At 35.1% G+C, this 23,413-nt stretch overlaps 1 protein-coding gene and 1 long non-coding RNA gene across 2 annotated transcripts in view; both read left to right on the top strand.

Moving 5' to 3' along the window:
- The window catches only part of LOC121287205 (serine-rich adhesin for platelets-like), an 85,100-nt gene that overhangs the window by 49,199 nt on the left and 12,488 nt on the right, over nucleotides 1-23,413 (top strand). Inside the window, exons 43-58 of the mRNA XM_041204870.1 lie at nucleotides 306-413; nucleotides 1,109-1,207; nucleotides 1,601-1,708; nucleotides 2,404-2,502; nucleotides 2,892-2,999; nucleotides 3,696-3,794; nucleotides 4,188-4,295; nucleotides 4,991-5,089; nucleotides 5,479-5,586; nucleotides 6,282-6,380; nucleotides 6,774-6,881; nucleotides 7,577-7,675; nucleotides 8,065-8,172; nucleotides 21,795-21,893; nucleotides 22,287-22,394; nucleotides 23,090-23,188. Coding sequence (XP_041060804.1) covers nucleotides 306-413; nucleotides 1,109-1,207; nucleotides 1,601-1,708; nucleotides 2,404-2,502; nucleotides 2,892-2,999; nucleotides 3,696-3,794; nucleotides 4,188-4,295; nucleotides 4,991-5,089; nucleotides 5,479-5,586; nucleotides 6,282-6,380; nucleotides 6,774-6,881; nucleotides 7,577-7,675; nucleotides 8,065-8,172; nucleotides 21,795-21,893; nucleotides 22,287-22,394; nucleotides 23,090-23,188 — 1,656 coding nt within the window. The remainder of the gene's footprint in view (nucleotides 1-305; nucleotides 414-1,108; nucleotides 1,208-1,600; nucleotides 1,709-2,403; nucleotides 2,503-2,891; nucleotides 3,000-3,695; nucleotides 3,795-4,187; nucleotides 4,296-4,990; nucleotides 5,090-5,478; nucleotides 5,587-6,281; nucleotides 6,381-6,773; nucleotides 6,882-7,576; nucleotides 7,676-8,064; nucleotides 8,173-21,794; nucleotides 21,894-22,286; nucleotides 22,395-23,089; nucleotides 23,189-23,413) is intronic.
- LOC121292709 lies at nucleotides 8,941-10,228 on the top strand. Its single transcript, XR_005946316.1, has 3 exons — nucleotides 8,941-8,967; nucleotides 9,361-9,468; nucleotides 10,164-10,228. It is a non-coding gene; the product is annotated as an uncharacterized LOC121292709 (long non-coding RNA).

The following is a 23,413-nucleotide window of genomic DNA, read 5'->3' as shown; positions in this document are numbered from 1 at the left end:
ATGAAATGATGGTCACTGGTACGTTGTAAACTCAAAAATGAAAACAACCCAGCCAAGTTTATACTCCCTGTCATGGTACACATTATAGTAAATAGAAATAAGGATAGTGACAACCAACTTAAAATACAACATGTAGTGCTTCACTTTGAGATTGGTGCAGTCTCATAATAAGTACCAAACCAATTCACTATTTTAATTGCAGTCATGTTTGTTCATTCGTGTCATTGAACTTTTCTTTCTGCAATGCTGCAATCACCAGGAGCATCATTGCTTTCTTTCACTGACAACTCTTTTAACATCAATAGATACATCATCATCATCACCTTCAACATCAGAAGACAGCACCTCAAAGGCTCCATCTACGACTGTAACCACATCTGCAGCCACTTTAGCCTCAACAAGTGAAACAACAGGTATTTAAAATGCTAGCCAATTGTCTATGTTTAACCTTCACTCCGATAAATCATATTTTAAATAAGCAGCAGACCATTCTTAACTTGACCATTGTAATCAATACCTTTCAGTATTGCAAAGGTCATCTCTGTTTTCACGATGTCTTGTCTCTGAATACCCTTCCATTTCTATATCCATAATATCAGTTTAGCCATCAATATTCCAGACATATACAGATCTATCAAATTGTTTTGAATCTTTTCAAGTTTTCAATTCTCTTTTTCCTATCTCACAGAATGAATAGAAACTCAGAAATCACAGGTGTGATTGTGCTTCTTGTCACAACAGCTACAGTCACTTCTCCAATCAATATTTGACCCAAAACAAAATCAGTAAAAACGCTTACGCAGTAATATTCCTATTTTCCCTAATAATGGATGTAACTTGTCTCATGACAGACAACTTTGACGAGTTGTTAAAGTTCATTGAAACTTGATATGGCGCATCATCTATCAATAAAGCCCCTTCAGTGGCCAAATATAAGCAACTCATTCATTCCAAATGCAAACTATATGATTTTCTACTCATTGTTCCCCTGAAGAAAGCATTGATCAAACATTTTCAGCTCAATTCAGTGACATTATAGTTTATTTTACACATCTTATGACGATACGTATAAGAGCTTTTCACTGATTACTGACATTTCTATGATTAGAATATGGGACATCTTCTGGATCCTCGGAACGAAGTACTTCAACAGAGGCTATCACTACTGTGACCACTTCCCCAACAACTACAACACCAGAATCGACAGGTATAATCAATTGCAATCTAGCAATCCAATATTATTGATTGCATGCATTACAATACTTTGTTTCAGAAAACTCAATACAACCAATGATCTTCAGTGGTATTTTGTGAACTGAAGAATGAAAAGGAAGCAGCCAAGTTTATGCTCCCTGTAAAAGTAAACCTTATGATAAATAGAAATACGTTTTGTAACAACCTACTGAAAATGCAACACGCATTGATTCAATGTAAGATCAGGCACCATCTCATAATGAATATCAAACCAGTACACCATCTTCATGTCAATCATTCTTGTTTATTCATGTCATTGAAATTATCTTCATCATTTGACAGCCTTATAGTGCAATGAACTGGATGAAATGTTTGTTTTAGCTCACAAACCTTTTCACCTCAACAGCTTCACCATCATCATCACCATCAACATCAGAAGAAAGCACCGCAATAGCACCATCTACAACAGTAACAGCATCTTCAACCACTTTAGCCTCAACAAGAGAAACAACAGGTATTTAAAATGCGACCGAATTGTCAATGTTCAACCTTCACTCTGATAAATCAAATTTTAGCAAAGCAGCAGATATGTCTTACTTGAGCATTGCAATCAATAATGTTCTGTATTTTAAAGGCCATCTTGGTTTTCACTATTCCTTATCTCTGAATGCCCTTACATTTCGACTGCCATAATATCAGTTTAACTATCAATATTCCAGACATCTGCAGATCTATCAACATGTTTGAATTCCTTTCAAATATTCAAATCACTTATCCCTAACTCACAGAATGAATAGAAACTCAGAAGTCACAGGTGTAATTTTGTTTTTTGTCACAAATCCTCCAGTCACTTCTTCAATCAATATTTGATGTCTAAACAAAATCAATAAACAGACTCATGCAGCGATATTCTTATTTTTCCTAAAAATGGATATAGCTAGTCTCATGATCGACAGCTTTGCCAAGTGCTTAAAGTTTATTGAAACGTGGTATCATGCATCATATATCATGGAAGCTCCTTCAGTGGGAAAATATAAACACCTCCTTCACTTTAGATGCATTATATATGATTGCATTATCATTATGCTCATGAACAATGCATTTGTCAAATATATTCAGTTCAATTCAGTAACATTGTTGTTCATTTTTCACAATTTATGATGATTACTGTGTGGGATTTACACTGTTTATCGACATTTCCATGATTAGGATACGGGACATCTTCTGGAACCTTGGAAGGAAGAACTTCAACAGAGGCCATCACTAGTGTGGCCTCTTCCCCAGCAACTACAACATCAGAATCAACAGGTATAATCTGTTGCAATCTAGCAATCCAATATTATTGGTGGGCTGAATTACAAATGTTGATTAAAACTTCTTTCCGAAAACAAAATGAAATGATGGTCACTGGTACGTTGTAAACTCAAAAATGAAAACAACCCAGCCAAGTTTATACTCCCTGTCATGGTACACATTATAGTAAATAGAAATAAGGATAGTAACAACCAACTTTAAATACAATGTGTAGTGCTTAACTTTGAGATTGGTGCAGTCTCATAATAAGTACCAAACCAATTCACTATTTTAATTGCAGTCATGTTTGTTCATTCGTGTCATTGAACTTTTCTTTCTCCAATGCTGCAATCACCAGGAGCATTATTGCTTTCTTTCACTGACAACTCTTTTAACATCAACAGCTACACCATCATCATCACCTTCAACATCAGAAGACAGCACCTCAACAGCCCCACTTACAACCGTAACCACATCTGCAGCCACTTTAGCCTCAACAAGTGAAACAACAGGTATTTAAAATGCTAGCCAATTGTCTATGTTTAACCTTCACTCTGATAAATCATATTTTAAATAAGCAGCAGACCATTCTTAACTTGACCATTGTAATCAATACCTTTCAGTATTGCAAAGGTCATCTCTGTTTTCACGATGTCTTGTCTCTGAATACCCTTCCATTGCTATATCCATAATATCAGTTTAGCCATCAATATTCCAGACATATACAGATCTATCAAATTGTTTTGAATCTTTTCAAGTTTTCAATTCTCATTTTCCTATCTCACAGAATGAATAGAAACTCAGAAATCACAGGTGTGATTGTGCTTCTTGTCACAACAGCTACAGTCACTTCTCCAATCAATATTTGACCCAAAACAAAATCAGTAAATACGCTTACGCAGTAATATTCCTATTTTCCCTAATAATGGATGTAACTTGTCTCATGACAGACAACTTTGACGAGTTGTTAAAGTTCATTGAAACTTGATATGGCGCATCATCTATCAATAAAGCCCCTTCAGTGGCCAAAATATAAGCAACTCGTTCATTCCAAATGCAAACTATATGATTTTCTACTCATTGTTCCCCTGAAGAAAGCATTGATCAAACATTTTCAGCTCAATTCAGTGACATTGTAGTTTATTTTACACATCTTATGACGATACGTATAAGAGCTTTTCACTGATTACTGACATTTCTATGATTAGAATATGGGACATCTTCTGGATCCTCGGAACGAAGTACTTCAACAGAGGCTATCACTACTGTGACCAACTCCCCAACAACTGCAACACAAGAATCGACAGGTATAATCTACTGCAATCTAGGAATCCAATATTATTGATTGCATGAATTACAATACTTTGTTTCAGAAAACTCAATACAACCAATGATCTTCAGTGGTATTTTGTGAACTGAAGAATGAAAAGGAAGCAGCCAAGTTTAAGCTCCCTGTAAAAGTAAACCTTACGATAAATAGAAATACGTTTTGTAACAACCTACTGAAAATGCAACACGTATTGCTTCAATGTAAGATCAGGCACCATCTCATAATGAATATCAAACCAATACACCATCTTCATGTCAATCATTCTTGTTTATGCATGTCATTGAAATTATCTTCATCATTTGACAGCCTTATAGTGCAATGAACTGGATGAAATGTTTGTTTTAGCTCACAAACCTTTTCACCTCAACAGCTTCACCATCATCATCACCATCAACATCAGAAGAAAGCACCTCAATAGCCCCATCTACAACAGTAACAGCATCTTCAACCACTTTAGCCTCAACAAGAGAAACAACAGGTATTTAAAATGCGACCCAATTGTCAATGTTCAACCTTCACTCTGATAAATCAAATTTTAGCAAAGCAGCAGATATGTCTTACTTGAGCATTGCAATCAATAATGTTCTGTATTTTAAAGGCCATCTTGGTTTTCACTATTCCTTATCTCTGAATGCCCTTACATTTCGACTGCCATAATATCAGTTTAACTATCAATATTCCAGACATCTGCAGATCTATCAACATGTTTGAATTCCTTTCAAATATTCAAATCACTTATCCCTAACTCACAGAATGAATAGAAACTCAGAAGTCACAGGTGTAATTTTGTTTTTTGTCACAAATCCTCCAGTCACTTCTTCAATCAATATTTGATGTCTAAACAAAATCAATAAACAGACTCATGCAGCGATATTCTTATTTTTCCTAAAAATGGATATAGCTAGTCTCATGATCAACAGCTTTGCCAAGTGCTTAAAGTTTATTGAAACGTGGTATCATGCATCATATATCATGGAAGCTCCTTCAGTGGGAAAATATAAGCACCTCCTTCACTTTAGATGCATAATATATGATTGTATTATCATTATGCTCATGAACAATGCATTTGTCAAATATATTCAGTTCAATTCAGTGACATTGTTGTTCATTTTTCACAATTTATGATGATTACTGTGTGGGATTTACACTGTTTATCGACATTTCCATGATTAGGATACGGGACATCTTCTGGAACCTCGGAAGGAAGCACTTCAACAGAGGCCATCACTAGTGTGGCCTCTTCCCCAGCAACTACAACATCAGAATCAACAGGTATAATCTGTTGCAATCTAGCAATCCAATATTATTGGTGGGCTGAATTACAAATGTTGATTAAAACTTCTTTCCGAAAACAAAATGAAATGATGGTCACTGGTACGTTGTAAACTCAAAAATGAAAACAACCCAGCCAAGTTTATACTCCCTGTCATGGTACACATTATAGTAAATAGAAATAAGGATAGTAACAACCAACTTAAAATACAACGTGTAGTGCTTCACTTTGAGATTGGTGCAGTCTGATAATAAGTACCAAACCAATTCACTATTTTAATTGCAGTCATGTTTGTTCATTCGTGTCATTGAACTTTTCTTTCTGCAATGCTGCAATCACCAGGAGCATCATTGCTTTCTTTCACTGACAACTCTTTTAACATCAATAGATACATCATCATCATCACCTTCAACATCAGAAGACAGCACCTCAAAGGCTCCATCTACGACTGTAACCACATCTGCAGCCACTTTAGCCTCAACAAGTGAAACAACAGGTATTTAAAATGCTAGCCAATTGTCTATGTTTAACCTTCACTCCGATAAATCATATTTTAAATAAGCAGCAGACCATTCTTAACTTGACCATTGTAATCAATACCTTTCAGTATTGCAAAGGTCATCTCTGTTTTCACGATGTCTTGTCTCTGAATACCCTTCCATTTCTATATCCATAATATCAGTTTAGCCATCAATATTCCAGACATATACAGATCTATCAAATTGTTTTGAATCTTTTCAAGTTTTCAATTCTCTTTTTCCTATCTCACAGAATGAATAGAAACTCAGAAATCACAGGTGTGATTGTGCTTCTTGTCACAACAGCTACAGTCACTTCTGCAATCAATATTTGACCCAAAACAAAATCAGTAAATAAGCTTACGCAGTAATATTCCTATTTTCCCTAATAATGGATGTAACTTGTCTCATGACAGACAACTTTGACGAGTTGTTAAAGTTCATTGAAACTTGATATGGCGCATCATCTATCAATAAAGCCCCTTCAGTGGCCAAATATAAGCAACTCATTCATTCCAAATGCAAACTATATGATTTTCTACTCATTGTTCCCCTGAAGAAAGCATTGATCAAACATTTTCAGCTCAATTCAGTGACATTATAGTTTATTTTACACATCTTATGACGATACGTATAAGAGCTTTTCACTGATTACTGACATTTCTATGATTAGAATATGGGACATCTTCTGGATCCTCGGAACGAAGTACTTCAACAGAGGCTATCACTACTGTGACCACTTCCCTAACAACTACAACACCAGAACCGACAGGTATAATCAATTGCAATCTAGCAATCCAATATTATTGATTGCATGCATTACAATACTTTGTTTCAGAAAACTCAATACAACCAATGATCTTCAGTGGTATTTTGTGAACTGAAGAATGAAAAGGAAGCAGCCAAGTTTATGCTCCCTGTAAAAGTAAACCTAATGATAAATAGAAATACGTTTTGTAACAACCTACTGAAAATGCAACACGCATTGATTCAATGTAAGATCAGGCACCATCTCATAATGAATATCAAACCAGTACACCATCTTCATGTCAATCATTCTTGTTTATTCATGTCATTGAAATTATCTTCATCATTTGACAGCCTTATAGTGCAATGAACTGGATGAAATGTTTGTTTTAGCTCACAAACCTTTTCACCTCAACAGCTTCACCATCATCATCACCATCAACATCAGAAGAAAGCACCGCAATAGCCCCACCTACAACAGTAACAGCATCTTCAACCACTTTAGCCTCAACAAGAGAAACAACAGGTATTTAAAATGCGACCGAATTGTCAATGTTCAACCTTCACTCTGATAAATCAAATTTTAGCAAAGCAGCAGATATGTCTTACTTGAGCATTGCAATCAATAATGTTCTGTATTTTAAAGGCCATCTTGGTTTTCACTATTCCTTATCTCTGAATGCCCTTACATTTCGACCGCCATAATATCAGTTTAACTATCAATATTCCAGACATCTGCAGATCTATCAACATGTTTGAATTCCTTTCAAATATTCAAATCACTTATCCCTAACTCACAGAATGAATAGAAACTCAGAAGTCACAGGTGTAATTTTGTTTTTTGTCACAAATCCTCCAGTCACTTCTTCAATCAATATTTGATGTCTAAACAAAATCAATAAACAGACTCATGCAGCGATATTCTTATTTTTCCTAAAAATGGATATAGCTAGTCTCATGATCGACAGCTTTGCCAAGTGCTTAAAGTTTATTGAAACGTGCTATCATGCATCATATATCATGGAAGCTCCTTCAGTGGGAAAATATAAGCACCTCCTTCACTTTAGATGCATAATATATGATTGTATTATCATTATGCTCATGAACAATGCATTTGTCAAATATATTCAGTTCAATTCAGTGACATTGTTGTTCATTTTTCACAATTTATGATGATTACTGTGTGGGATTTACACTGTTTATCGACATTTCCATGATTAGGATACGGGACATCTTCTGGAACCTCGGAAGGAAGCACTTCAACAGAGGCCATCACTAGTGTGGCCTCTTCCCCAGCAACTACAACATCAGAATCAACAGGTATAATCTGTTGCAATCTAGCAATCCAATATTATTGGTGGGCTGAATTACAAATGTTGATTAAAACTTCTTTCCGAAAACAAAATGAAATGATGGTCACTGGTACGTTGTAAACTCAAAAATGAAAACAACCCAGCCAAGTTTATACTCCCTGTCATGGTACACATTATAGTAAATAGAAATAAGGATAGTAACAACCAACTTAAAATACAACGTGTAGTGCTTCACTTTGAGATTGGTGCAGTCTGATAATAAGTACCAAACCAATTCACTATTTTAATTGCAGTCATGTTTGTTCATTCGTGTCATTGAACTTTTCTTTCTGCAATGCTGCAATCACCAGGAGCATCATTGCTTTCTTTCACTGACAACTCTTTTAACATCAATAGATACATCATCATCATCACCTTCAACATCAGAAGACAGCACCTCAAAGGCTCCATCTACGACTGTAACCACATCTGCAGCCACTTTAGCCTCAACAAGTGAAACAACAGGTATTTAAAATGCTAGCCAATTGTCTATGTTTAACCTTCACTCTGATAAATCATATTTTAAATAAGCAGCAGACCATTCTTAACTTGACCATTGTAATCAATACCTTTCAGTATTGCAAAGGTCATCTCTGTTTTCACGATGTCTTGTATCTGAATACCCTTCCATTTCTATATCCATAATATCAGTTTAGCCATCAATATTCCAGAAATATACAGATCTATCAAATTGTTTTGAATCTTTTCAAGTTTTCAATTCTCTTTTTCCTATCTCACAGAATGAATAGAAACTCAGAAATCACAGGTGTGATTGTGCTTCTTGTCACAACAGCTACAGTCACTTCTCCAATCAATATTTGACCCAAAACAAAATCAGTAAATACGCTTACGCAGTAATATTCCTATTTTCCCTAATAATGGATGTAACTTGTCTCATGACAGACAACTTTGACGAGTTGTTAAAGTTCATTGAAACTTGATATGGCGCATCATCTATCAATAAAGCCCCTTCAGTGGCCAAATATAAGCAACTCATTCATTCCAAATGCAAACTATATGATTTTCTACTCATTGTTCCCCTGAAGAAAGCATTGATCAAACATTTTCAGCTCAATTCAGTGACATTATAGTTTATTTTACACATCTTATGACGATACGTATAAGAGCTTTTCACTGATTACTGACATTTCTATGATTAGAATATGGGACATCTTCTGGATCCTCGGAACGAAGTACTTCAACAGAGGCTATCACTACTGTGACCACTTTCCCCAACAACTACAACACCAGAATCGACAGGTATAATCAATTGCAATCTAGCAATCCAATATTATTGATTGCATGCATTACAATACTTTGTTTCAGAAAACTCAATACAACCAATGATCTTCAGTGGTATTTTGTGAACTGAAGAATGAAAAGGAAGCAGCCAAGTTTATGCTCCCTGTAAAAGTAAACCTTATGATAAATAGAAATACGTTTTGTAACAACCTACTGAAAATGCAACACGCATTGATTCAATGTAAGATCAGGCACCATCTCATAATGAATATCAAACCAGTACACCATCTTCATGTCAATCATTCTTGTTTATTCATGTCATTGAAATTATCTTCATCATTTGACAGCCTTATAGTGCAATGAACTGGATGAAATGTTTGTTTTAGCTCACAAACCTTTTCACCTCAACAGCTTCACCATCATCATCACCATCAACATCAGAAGAAAGCACCGCAATAGCACCATCTACAACAGTAACAGCATCTTCAACCACTTTAGCCTCAACAAGAGAAACAACAGGTATTTAAAATGCGACCGAATTGTCAATGTTCAACCTTCACTCTGATAAATCAAATTTTAGCAAAGCAGCAGATATGTCTTACTTGAGCATTGCAATCAATAATGTTCTGTATTTTAAAGGCCATCTTGGTTTTCACTATTCCTTATCTCTGAATGCCCTTACATTTCGACTGCCATAATATCAGTTTAACTATCAATATTCCAGACATCTGCAGATCTATCAACATGTTTGAATTCCTTTCAAATATTCAAATCACTTATCCCTAACTCACAGAATGAATAGAAACTCAGAAGTCACAGGTGTAATTTTGTTTTTTGTCACAAATCCTCCAGTCACTTCTTCAATCAATATTTGATGTCTAAACAAAATCAATAAACAGACTCATGCAGCGATATTCTTATTTTTCCTAAAAATGGATATAGCTAGTCTCATGATCGACAGCTTTGCCAAGTGCTTAAAGTTTATTGAAACGTGCTATCATGCATCATATATCATGGAAGCTCCTTCAGTGGGAAAATATAAGCACCTCCTTCACTTTAGATGCATAATATATGATTGCATTATCATTATGCTCATGAACAATGCATTTGTCAAATATATTCAGTTCAATTCAGTGACATTGTTGTTCATTTTTCACAATTTATGATGATTACTGTGTGGGATTTACACTGTTTATCGACATTTCCATGATTAGGATACGGGACATCTTCTGGAACCTTGGAAGGAAGAACTTCAACAGAGGCCATCAGTAGTGTGGCCTCTTCCCCAGCAACTACAACATCAGAATCAACAGGTATAATCTGTTGCAATCTAGCAATCCAATATTATTGGTGGGCTGAATTACAAATGTTGATTAAAACTTCTTTCCGAAAACAAAATGAAATGATGGTCACTGGTACGTTGTAAACTCAAAAATGAAAACAACCCAGCCAAGTTTATACTCCCTGTCATGGTACACATTATAGTAAATAGAAATAAGGATAGTAACAACCAACTTAAAATACAACGTGTAGTGCTTAACTTTGAGATTGGTGCAGTCTCATAATAAGTACCAAACCAATTCACTATTTTAATTGCAGTCATGTTTGTTCATTCGTGTCATTGAACTTTTCTTTCTGCAATGCTGCAATCACCAGGAGCATTATTGCTTTCTTTCACTGACAACTCTTTTAACATCAACAGCTACACCATCATCATCACCTTCAACATCAGAAGACAGCACCTCAACAGCCCCACTTACAACCGTAACCACATCTGCAGCCACTTTAGCCTCAACAAGTGAAACAACAGGTATTTAAAATGCTAGCCAATTGTCTATGTTTAACCTTCACTCTGATAAATCATATTTTAAATAAGCAGCAGACCATTCTTAACTTGACCATTGTAATCAATACATTTCAGTATTGCAAAGGTCATCTCTGTTTTCACGATGTCTTGTCTCTGACTACCCTTCCATTGCTGTATCCATAATATCAGTTTAGCCATCAATATTCCAGACATATACAGATCTATCAAATTGTTTTGAATCTTTTCAAGTTTTCAATTCTCTTTTTCCTATCTCACAGAATGAATAGAAACTCAGAAATCACAGGTGTGATTGTGCTTCTTGTCACAACAGATACAGTCACTTCTCCAATCAATATTTGACCCAACACAAAATCAGTAAATACGCTTACACAGTAATATTCCTATTTTCCCTAATAATGGATGTAACTTGTCTCATGACAGACAACTTTGACGAGTTGTTAAAGTTCATTGAAACTTGATATGGCGCATCATCTATCAATAAAGCCCCTTCAGTGGCCAAAATATAAGCAACTCGTTCATTCCAAATGCAAACTATATGATTTTCTACTCATTGTTCCCCTGAAGAAAGCATTGATCAAACATTTTCAGCTCAATTCAGTGACATTGTAGTTTATTTTACACATCTTATGACGATACGTATAAGAGCTTTTCACTGATTACTGACATTTCTATGATTAGAATATGGGACATCTTCTGGATCCTCGGAACGAAGTACTTCAACAGAGGCTATCACTACTGTGACCAACTCCCCAACAACTGCAACACAAGAATCGACAGGTATAATCTACTGCAATCTAGGAATCCAATATTATTGATTGCATGCATTACAATACTTTGTTTCAGAAAACTCAATACAACCAATGATCTTCAGTGGTATTTTGTGAACTGAAGAATGAAAAGGAAGCAGCCAAGTTTATGCTCCCTGTAAAAGTAAACCTTATGATAAATAGAAATACGTTTTGTAACAACCTACTGAAAATGCAACACTTATTGCTTAAATGTAAGATCAGGCACAATCTGATAATGAATATCAAACCAATACACCATCTTCATGTCAATCATTCTTGTTTATTCATGTCACTGAAATTATCTTCATCATTTGACAGCCTTATAGTGCAATGAACTGGATGAAATGTTTGTTTTAGCTCACAACCCTTTTCACCTCAACAGCTTCACCATCATCATCACCTTCAACATCAGAAGAAAGCACCTCAATAGCCCCATCTACAACAGTAATAGCATCTTCAACCACTTTAGCCTCAACAAGAGAAACAACAGGTATTTAAAATGCGACCCAATTGTCAATGTTCATCCTTCACTCTGATAAATCAAATTTTAACAAAGCAGCTGATATGTCTTACTTGAGCATTGCAATCAATAATGCTCTGCATTTTAAAGGCCATCTTGGTTTTCACTATTCCTTATCTCTGAATGCCCTTACATTTCTACTGCCATAATATCAGTTTAACTAACAGTATTCCAGACATCTGCTGATCCATCAACATGTTTGAATTCCTTTCAAATATTCAAATCACTTATTGCTAACTCACACAATGAATAGAAACTCAGAAGTCACAGGTGTAATTTTGTTTTTTGTCACAATTCCTCCAGTCACTTCTTCAATCAATATTTGATGCCTAACAAAATCAATAAACAGACTCACGCAGTGATATTCTTATTTTTCCTAAAAATGGATATAGCTAGTCTCATGATCGACAGCTTTGCCAAGTGCTTAAAGTTTATTGAAACGTGCTATCATGCATCATATATCATGGAAGCTCCTTCAGTGGAAAAATATAAGCACCTCCTTCACTTTAGATGCATAATGTATGATTGCATTATCATTATGCTCATGAACAATACATTTGTCAAATATATTCAGTTCAATTCAGTGACATTATTGTTCATTTTTCACAATTTATGATGATTACTGTGTTGGATTTACACTGTTTATTGACATTTCCATGATTAGGATACATGATATCTTCTGTACCCTCAGAAGGAAGCACTTCAACAGAGGCAAAAACTAGTGCCTCTTCCCCAGCAACTACAACATCAGAATCAACAGGTATAATCTGTTGCAATCTAGCAATCCAATATTATTGGTGGGCTGAATTACAAATGTTGATTAAAACTTCTTTCCGAAAACAAAATGAAATGATGGTCACTGGTACATTGTAAACTCAAAAATGAAAACAACCCAGCCAAGTTTATACTCCCTGTCATGGTACACATTATAGTAAATAGAAATAAGGATAGTAACAACCAACTTAAAATACAAAGTGTAGTGCTTCACTTTGAGATTGGTACAGTCTCATAATAAGTACCAAACCAATTCACTATTTTAATTGCAGTCATGTTTGTTCATTCGTGTCATTGAACTTTTCTTTCTGCAATGCTGCAATCACCAGGAGCATTATTACTTTCTTTCACTGACAACTCTTTTATCATCAATAGATACATCATCATCATCACCTTCAACATCAGAAGACAGCACCTCAAAGGCTCCATCTACGACTGTAACCACATCTGCAGCCACTTTAGCCTCAACAATTGAAACAACAGGTATTTAAAATGCTAGCCAATTGTCTATGTTTAACCTTCACTCTGATAAATCATATTTTAAATAAGCAGCAGACCATTCTTAACTTGACCATTGTAATCAATACCTTTCATTATTGCAAAGGTCATCTCTGTTTTCACGATGTCTTGTCTCTGAATACCCTTCCATTTCTATATCCATAATATCAGTTTAGCCATCAATATTCCAGACATATACAGATCTATCAAATTGTTTTGAATCTTTTCAAGTTTTCAATTCTCTTTTTCCTATCTCACAGAATGAATAGAAACTCAGAAATCACAGGTGTGATTGTGCTTCTTGTCACAACAGCTACAGTCACTTCTGCAATCAATATTTGACCCAAAACAAAATCAGTAAATACGCTTACGCAGTAATATTCCTATTTTCCCTAATAATGGATGTAACTTGTCTCATGACAGACAACTTTGACGAGTTGTTAAAGTTCATTGAAACTTAATGTGGCGCATCATCTATCAATAAAGCCCCTTCAGTGGCCAAATATGAGCAACTCATTCATTCCAAATGCAAACTATATGATTTTCTACTCATTGTTCCCCTGAAGAAAGCATTGATCAAACATTTTCAGCTCAATTCAGTGACATTGTAGTTTATTTTACCCATCTTATGACGATACGTATAAGAGCTTTTCACTGATTACTGACATTTCTATGATTAGAATATGGGACATCTTCTGGATCCTCGGAACGAAGTACTTCAACAGAGGCTATCACTACTGTGACCACTTCCCCAACAACTACGACACCAGAATCGACAGGTATAATCTATTGCAATCTAGCAATCCAATATTATTGATTGCATGAATTACAATACTTTGTTTCATAAAACTCAATATAACCAATGATCTTCAGTGGTATTTTGTGAACTGAAGAATGAAAAGGAAGCAGCCAAGTTTATGCTCCCTGTAAAAGTAAACCTTATGATAAATAGAAATACGTTTTGTAACAACCTACTGAAAATGCAACACGTATTGCTTAAATGTAAGATCAGGCACAATCTCATAATGAATATCAAACCAATACACCATTTTCATGTCAATCATTCTTGTTTATTCATGTCATTGAAATTATCTTCATCATTTGACAGCCTTATAGTGCAATGAACTGGATGAAATGTTTGTTTTAGCTCACAACCCTTTTCACCTCAACAGCTTCACCATCATCATCACCTTCAACATCAGAAGAAAGCACCTCAATAGCCCCATCTACAACAGTAACAGCATCTTCAACCACTTTAGCCTCAACAAGAGAAACAACAGGTATTTAAAATGCGACCCAATTGTCAATGTTCATCCTTCACTCTGATAAATCAAATTTTAACAAAGCAGCAGATATGTCTTACTTGAGCATTGCAATCAATAATGTTCTGCATTTTAAAGGCCATCTTGGTTTTCACTATTCCTTATCTCTGAATGCCCTTACATTTCTACTGCCATAATATCAGTTTAACTATCAATATTCCAGACATCTGCAGATCTATCAACATGTTTGAATTACTTTCAAATATTCAAATCACTTATCCCTAACTCACAGAATGAATAGAAACTCAGAAGTCACAGGTGTAATATTGTTTTTTGTCACAAATCCTCCAGTCACTTCTTCAATCAATATTTGATGCCTAAACAAAATCAATAAACAGACTCACGCAGCGATATTCTTATTTTTCCTAAAAATGGATATAGCTAGTCTCATGATCGACAGCTTTGCCAAGTGCTTAAAGTTTATTGAAACGTGCTATCATGCATCATATCTCATGGAAGCTCCTTCAGTGGAAAAATATAAGCACCTCCTTCACTTTAGATGCATAATATATGATTGCATTATCATTATGCTCATGAACAATACATTTGTCAAATATATTCAGTTCAATTTAGTGACATTGTTGTTCATTTTTCACAATTTATGATGATTACTGTGTGGGATTTACACTGTTTATTGACATTTCCATGATTAGGATACGGGATATCTTCTGTACCCTCAGAAGGAAGCACTTCAACAGAGGCAAAAACTAGTGTGGCCTCTTCCCCAGCAACTACAACATCAGAATCAACAGGTATAATCTGTTGCAATCTAGCAATCCAATATTATTGGTGGGCTGAATTACAAATGTTGATTAAAACTTCTTTCCGAAAACAAAATGAAATGATGGTCACTGGTACATTGTAAACTCAAAAATGAAAACAACTCAGCCAAGTTTATACTCCCTGTCATGGTACACATTATAGTAAATAGAAATAAGGATAGTAACAACCAACTTAAAATACAACGTGTAGTGCTTCACTTTGAGATTGGTACAGTCTCATAATAAGTACCAAACCAATTCACTATTTTAATTGCAGTCATGTTTGTTCATTCGTGTCATTGAACTTTTCTTTCTGCAATGCTGCAATCACCAGGAGCATTATTACTTTCTTTCACTGACAACTCTTTTAACATCAATAGATACATCATCATCATCACCTTCAACATCAGAAGACAGCACCTCAAAGGCTCCATCTACGACTGTAACCACATCTGCAGCCACTTTAGCCTCAACAATTGAAACAACAGGTATTTAAAATGCTAGCCAATTGTCTATGTTTAACCTTCACTCTGATAAATCATATTTTAAATAAGCAGCAGACCATTCTTAACTTGACCATTGTAATCAATACCTTTCAGTATTGCAAAGGTCATCTCTGTTTTCACGATGTCTTGTCTCTGAATACCCTTCCATTTCTATATCCATAATATCAGTTTAGCCATCAATATTCCAGACATATACAGATCTATCAAATTGTTTTGAATCTTTTCAAGTTTTCAATTCTCTTTTTCCTATCTCACAGAATGAATAGAAACTCAGAAATCACAGGTGTGATTGTGCTTCTTGTCACAACAGCTACAGTCACTTCTGCAATCAATATTTGACCCAAACCAAAATCAGTAAATACGCTTACGCAGTAATATTCCTATTTTCCCTAATAATGGATGTAACTTGTCTCATGACAGACAACTTTGACGAGTTGTTAAAGTTCATTGAAACTTAATGTGGCGCATCATCTATCAATAAAGCCCCTTCAGTGGCCAAATATAAGCAACTCATTCATTCCAAATGCAAACTATATGATTTTCTACTCATTGTTCCCCTGAAGAAAGCATTGATCAAACATTTTCAGCTCAATTCAGTGACATTGTAGTTTATTTTACCCATCTTATGACGATACGTATAAGAGCTTTTCACTGATTACTGACATTTCTATGATTAGAATATGGGACATCTTCTGGATCCTCGGAACGAAGTACTTCAACAGAGGCTATCACTACTGTGACCACTTCCCCAACAACTACGACACCAGAATCGACAGGTATAATCTATTGCAATCTAGCAATCCAATATTATTGATTGCATGAATTACAATACTTTGTTTCATAAAACTCAATATAACCAATGATCTTCAGTGGTATTTTGTGAACTGAAGAATGAAAAGGAAGCAGCCAAGTTTATGCTCCCTGTAAAAGTAAACCTGATGATAAATAGAAATACGTTTTGTAACAACCTACTGAAAATGCAACACGTATTGCTTAAATGTAAGATCAGGCACAATCTGATAATGAATATCAAACCAATACACCATTTTCATGTCAATCATTCTTGTTTATTCATGTCATTGAAATTATCTTCATCATTTGACAGCCTTATAGTGCAATGAACTGGATGAAATGTTTGTTTTAGCTCACAACTCTTTTCACCTCAACAGCTTCACCATCATCATCACGTTCAACATCAGAAGAAAGCACCTCAATAGCCCCATCTACAACAGTAACAGCATCTTCAACCACTTTAGCCTCAACAAGAGAAACAACAGGTATTTAAAATGTGACCCAATTGTCAATGTTCATCCTTCACTCTGATAAATCAAATTTTAACAAAGCAGCAGATATGTCTTACTTGAGCATTGCAATCAATAATGTTCTGCATTTTAAAGGCCATCTTGGTTTTCACTATTCCTTATCTCTGAATGCCCTTACATTTCTACTGCCATAATATCAGTTTAACTATCAATATTCCAGACATCTGCAGATCTATCGACATGTTTGAATTCCTTTCAAATATTCAAATCACTTATCCCTAACTGACAGAATGAATAGAAACTCAGAAGTCACAGGTGTAATTTTGTTTTTTGTCACAAATCCTCCAGTCACTTCTTCAATCAATATTTGATGCCTAAACAAAATCAATAAGCAGACTCATGCAGCGATATTCTTAGTTTTCCTAAAAATGGATATAGCTAGTCTCATGATCGACAGCTTTGCCAAGTGCTTAAAGTTTATTGAAATGTGGTATCATGCATCATATATCATGGAAGCTCCTTCAGTGGGAAAATATAAGCACCTCCTTCACTTTAGATGCATAATATATGATTGCATTATCATGATGCTCATGAACAATGCATTTGTCAAATATATTCAGTTCAATTCAGTGACATTGTTGTTCATTTTTCACAATTTATGATGATTACTGTGTGGGATTTACACTGTTTATCGACATTTCCATGATTAGGATACGGGACATCTTCTGGAACCTTGGAAGGAAGAACTTCAACAGAGGCCATCACTAGTGTGGCATCTTCCCCCGCAACTACAACATCAGAATCAACAGGTATAATCTGTTGCAATCTTGCAATCCAATATTATTGGTGGGCTGAATTACAAATGTTGATTAAAACTTCTTTCCGAAAACAAAATGAAATGATAGTCACTGGTACGTTGTAAACTCAAAAATGAAAACAACCCAGCCAAGCTTATACTCCCTGTCATGGTACACATTATAGTAAATAGAAATAAGGATAGTAACAACCAACTTAAAATACAACGTGTAGTGCTTCACTTTGAGATTGGTACAGTCTCATAATAAGTACCAAACCAATTCACTATTTTAATTGCAGTCATGTTTGTTCATTCGTGTCATTGAACTTTTCTTTCTGCAATGCTGCAATCACCAGGAGCATTATTACTTTCTTTCACTGACAACTCTTTTAACATCAATAGATACATCATCATCATCACCTTCAACATCAGAAGACAGCACCTCAAAGGCTCCATCTACGACTGTAACCACATCTGCAGCCACTTTAGCCTCAACAATTGAAACAACAGGTATTTAAAATGCTAGCCAATTGTCTATGTTTAACCTTCACTCTGATAAATCATATTTTAAATAAGCAGCAGACCATTCTTAACTTGACCATTGTAATCAATACCTTTCAGTATTGCAAAGGTCATCTCTGTTTTCACGATGTCTTGTCTCTGAATACCCTTCCATTTCTATATCCATAATATCAGTTTAGCCATCAATATTCCAGACATATACAGATCTATCAAATTGTTTTGAATCTTTTCAAGTTTTCAATTCTCTTTTTCCTATCTCACAGAATGAATAGAAACTCAGAAATCACAGGTGTGATTGTGCTTCTTGTCACAACAGCTACAGTCACTTCTGCAATCAATATTTGACCCAAACCAAATCAGTAAATACGCTTACGCAGTAATATTCCTATTTTCCCTAATAATGGATGTAACTTGTCTCATGACAGACAACTTTGACGAGTTGTTAAAGTTCATTGAAACTTAATGTGGCGCATCATCTATCAATAAAGCCCCTTCAGTGGCCAAATATAAGCAACTCATTCATTCCAAATGCAAACTATATGATTTTCTACTCATTGTTCCCCTGAAGAAAGCATTGATCAAACATTTTCAGCTCAATTCAGTGACATTGTAGTTTATTTTACCCATCTTATGACGATACGTATAAGAGCTTTTCACTGATTACTGACATTTCTATGATTAGAATATGGGACATCTTCTGGATCCTCGGAACGAAGTACTTCAACAGAGGCTATCACTACTGTGACCACTTCCCCAACAACTACGACAACAGAATCGACAGGTATAATCTATTGCAATCTAGCAATCCAATATTATTGATTGCATGAATTACAATACTTTGTTTCATAAAACTCAATATAACCAATGATCTTCAGTGGTATTTTGTGAACTGAAGAATGAAAAGGAAGCAGCCAAGTTTATGCTCCCTGTAAAAGTAAACCTGATGATAAATAGAAATACGTTTTGTAACAACCTACTGAAAATGCAACACGTATTGCTTAAATGTAAGATCAGGCACAATCTGATAATGAATATCAAACCAATACACCATTTTCATGTCAATCATTCTTGTTTATTCATGTCATTGAAATTATCTTCATCATTTGACAGCCTTATAGTGCAATGAACTGGATGAAATGTTTGTTTTAGCTCACAACCCTTTTCAACTCAACAGCTTCACCATCATCATCACCTTCAACATCAGAAGAAAGCACCTCAATAGCCCCATCTACAACAGTAACAGCATCTTCAACCACTTTAGCCTCAACAAGAGAAACAACAGGTATTTAAAATGCGACCCAATTGTCAATGTTCATCCTTCACTCTGATAAATCAAATTTTAACAAAGCAGCAGATATGTCTTACTTGAGCATTGCAATCAATAATGTTCTGCATTTTAAAGGCCATCTTGGTTTTCACTATTCCTTATCTCTGAATGCCCTTACATTTCTACTGCCATAATATCAGTTTAACTATCAATATTCCAGACATCTGCAGATCTATCGACATGTTTGAATTACTTTCAAATATTCAAATCACTTATCCCTAACTCACAGAATGAATAGAAACTCAGAAGTCACAGGTGTAATTTTGTTTTTTGTCACAAATCCTCCAGTCACTTCTTCAATCAATATTTGAATCCTAAACAAAATCAATAAACAGACTCACGCAGCGATATTCTTATTTTTCCTAAAAATGGATATAGCTAGTCTCATGATCGACAGCTTTGCCAAGTGCTTAAAGTTTATTGAAACGTGCTATCATGCATCATATATCATGGAAGCTCCTTCAGTGGAAAAATATAAGCACCTCCTTCACTTTAGATGCATAATATATGATTGCATTATCATTATGCTCATGAACAATACATTTGTCAAATATATTCAGTTCAATTTAGTGACATTGTTGTTCATTTTTCACAATTTATGATGATTACTGTGTGGGATTTACACTGTTTATTGACATTTCCATGATTAGGATACGGGATATCTTCTGTACCCTCAGAAGGAAGCACTTCAACAGAGGCCAAAACTAGTGTGGCCTCTTCCCCAGCAACTACAACATCAGAATCAACAGGTATAATCTGTTGCAATCTAGCAATCCAACATTATTGGTGGGCTGAGTTACAAATGTTGATTAAAACTTCTTTCCGAAAACAAAATGAAATGATGGTCACTGGTACGTTGTAAACTCAAAAATGAAAACAACCCAGCCAAGTTTATACTCCCTGTCATGGTACACATTATAGTAAATAGAAATAAGGATAGTAACAACCAACTTAAAATACAACGTGTAGTGCTTCACTTTGAGATTGGTACAGTCTCATAATAAGTACCAAACCAATTCACTATTTTAATTGCAGTCATGTTTGTTCATTCGTGTCGTCGAACTTTTCTTTCTGCAATGCTGCAATCACCAGGAGCATTATTGCTTTCTGTCACTGACAACTCTTTTAACATCAATAGATACATCATCATCATCACCTTCAACATCAGAAGACAGCACCTCAAAGGCTCCATCTACGACTGTTACCACATCTGCAGCCACTTTAGCCTCAACAAGTGAAACAACAGGTATTTAAAATGCTAGCCAATTGTCTATGTTTAACCTTCACTCTGATAAATCATATTTTAAATAAGCAGCAGACCATTCTTAACTTGACCATTGTAATCAATACCTTTCAGTATTGCAAAGGTCATCTCTGTTTTCACGATGTCTTGTCTCTGAATACCCTTCCATTTCTATATCCATAATATCAGTTTAGCCATCAATATTCCAGACATATACAGATCTATCAAATTGTTTTGAATCTTTTCAAGTTTTCAATTCTCTTTTTCCTATCTCACAGAGTGAATAGAAACTCAGAAATTACAGGTGTGATTGTGCTTCTTGTCACAACAGCTACAGTCACTTCTGCAATCAATATTTGACCCAAAACATAATCAGTAAATACGCTTACGCAGTAATATTCCTATTTTCCCTAATAATGGATGTAACTTGTCTCATGACAGACAACTTTGACGAGTTGTTAAAGTTCATTGAAACTTGATATGGCGCATCATCTATCAATAAAGCCCCTTCAGTGGCCAAATATAAGCAACTCACTCATTCCAAATGCAAACTATATGATTTTCTACTCATTGTTCCCCTGAAGAAAGCATTGATCAAACATTTTCAGCTCAATTCAGTGACATTGTAGTTTATTTTACACATCTTTTGACGATACGTATAAGAGCTTTTCACTGATTACTGACATTTCTATGATTAGAATATGGGACATCTTCTGGATCCTCGGAAGGAAGTACTTCAACAGAGGCTATCACTACTGTAGCCACTTCCCCAACAACTACAACACCAGAATCGACAGGTATAATCTATTGCAATCTAGCAATCCAATATTATTGATTGCATGAATTACAATACTTTGTTTCAGAAAACTCAATACAACCAATGATCTTCAGTGGTATTTTGTGAACTGAAGAATGAAAAGGAAGCAGCCAAGTTTATGCTCCCTGTAAAAGTAAACCTGATGATAAATAGAAATACGTTTTGTAACAACCTACTGAAAATGCAACACGTATTGCTTAAATGTAAGATCAGGCACAATCTGATAATGAATATCAAACCAATACACCATTTTCATGTCAATCATTCTTGTTTATTCATGTCATTGAAATTATCTTCATCATTTGACAGCCTTATAGTGCAATGAACTGGATGAAATGTTTGTTTTAGCTCACAACTCTTTTCACCTCAACAGCTTCACCATCATCATCACGTTCAACATCAGAAGAAAGCACCTCAATAGCCCCATCTACAACAGTAACAGCATCTTCAACCACTTTAGCCTCAACAAGAGAAACAACAGGTATTTAAAATGTGACCCAATTGTCAATGTTCATCCTTCACTCTGATAAATCAAATTTTAACAAAGCAGCAGATATGTCTTACTTGAGCATTGCAATCAATAATGTTCTGCATTTTAAAGGCCATCTTGGTTTTCACTATTCCTTATCTCTGAATGCCCTTACATTTCTACTGCCATAATATCAGTTTAACTATCAATATTCCAGACATCTGCAGATCTATCGACATGTTTGAATTCCTTTCAAATATTCAAATCACTTATCCCTAACTCACAGAATGAATAGAAACTCAGAAGTCACAGGTGTAATTTTGTTTTTTGTCACAAATCCTCCAGTCACTTCTTCAATCAATATTTGATGCCTAAACAAAATCAATAAGCAGACTCATGCAGCGATATTCTTAGTTTTCCTAAAAATGGATATAGCTAGTCTCATGATCGACAGCTTTGCCAAGTGCTTAAAGTTTATTGAAATGTGGTATCATGCATCATATATCATGGAAGCTCCTTCAGTGGGAAAATATAGGCACCTCCTTCACTTTAGATGCATAATATATGATTGCATTATCATTATGCTCATGAACAATGCATTTGTCAAATATATTCAGTTCAATTCAGTGACATTGTTGTTCATTTTTCACAATTTATGATGATTACTGTGTGGGATTTACACTGTTTATCGACATTTCCATGATTAGGATACGGGACATCTTCTGGAACCTTGGAAGGAAGAACTTCAACAGAGGCCATCACTAGTGTGGCATCTTCCCCCGCAACTACAACATCAGAATCAACAGGTATAATCTGTTGCAATCTTGCAATCCAATATTATTGGTGGGCTGAATTACAAATGTTGATTAAAACTTCTTTCCGAAAACAAAATGAAATGATAGTCACTGGTACGTTGTAAACTCAAAAATGAAAACAACCCAGCCAAGCTTATACTCCCTGTCATGGTACACATTATAGTAAATAGAAATAAGGATAGTAACAACCAACTTAAAATACAACGTGTAGTGCTT

Source organism: Carcharodon carcharias, chromosome 2 (assembly GCF_017639515.1).
Source record: "Carcharodon carcharias isolate sCarCar2 chromosome 2, sCarCar2.pri, whole genome shotgun sequence".
Taxonomy (NCBI): domain Eukaryota; kingdom Metazoa; phylum Chordata; class Chondrichthyes; order Lamniformes; family Lamnidae; genus Carcharodon; species Carcharodon carcharias.
The sequence above is the reverse complement of the archived record's forward strand: the minus strand, read 5'-3'. Positions and strand labels throughout refer to the sequence as shown.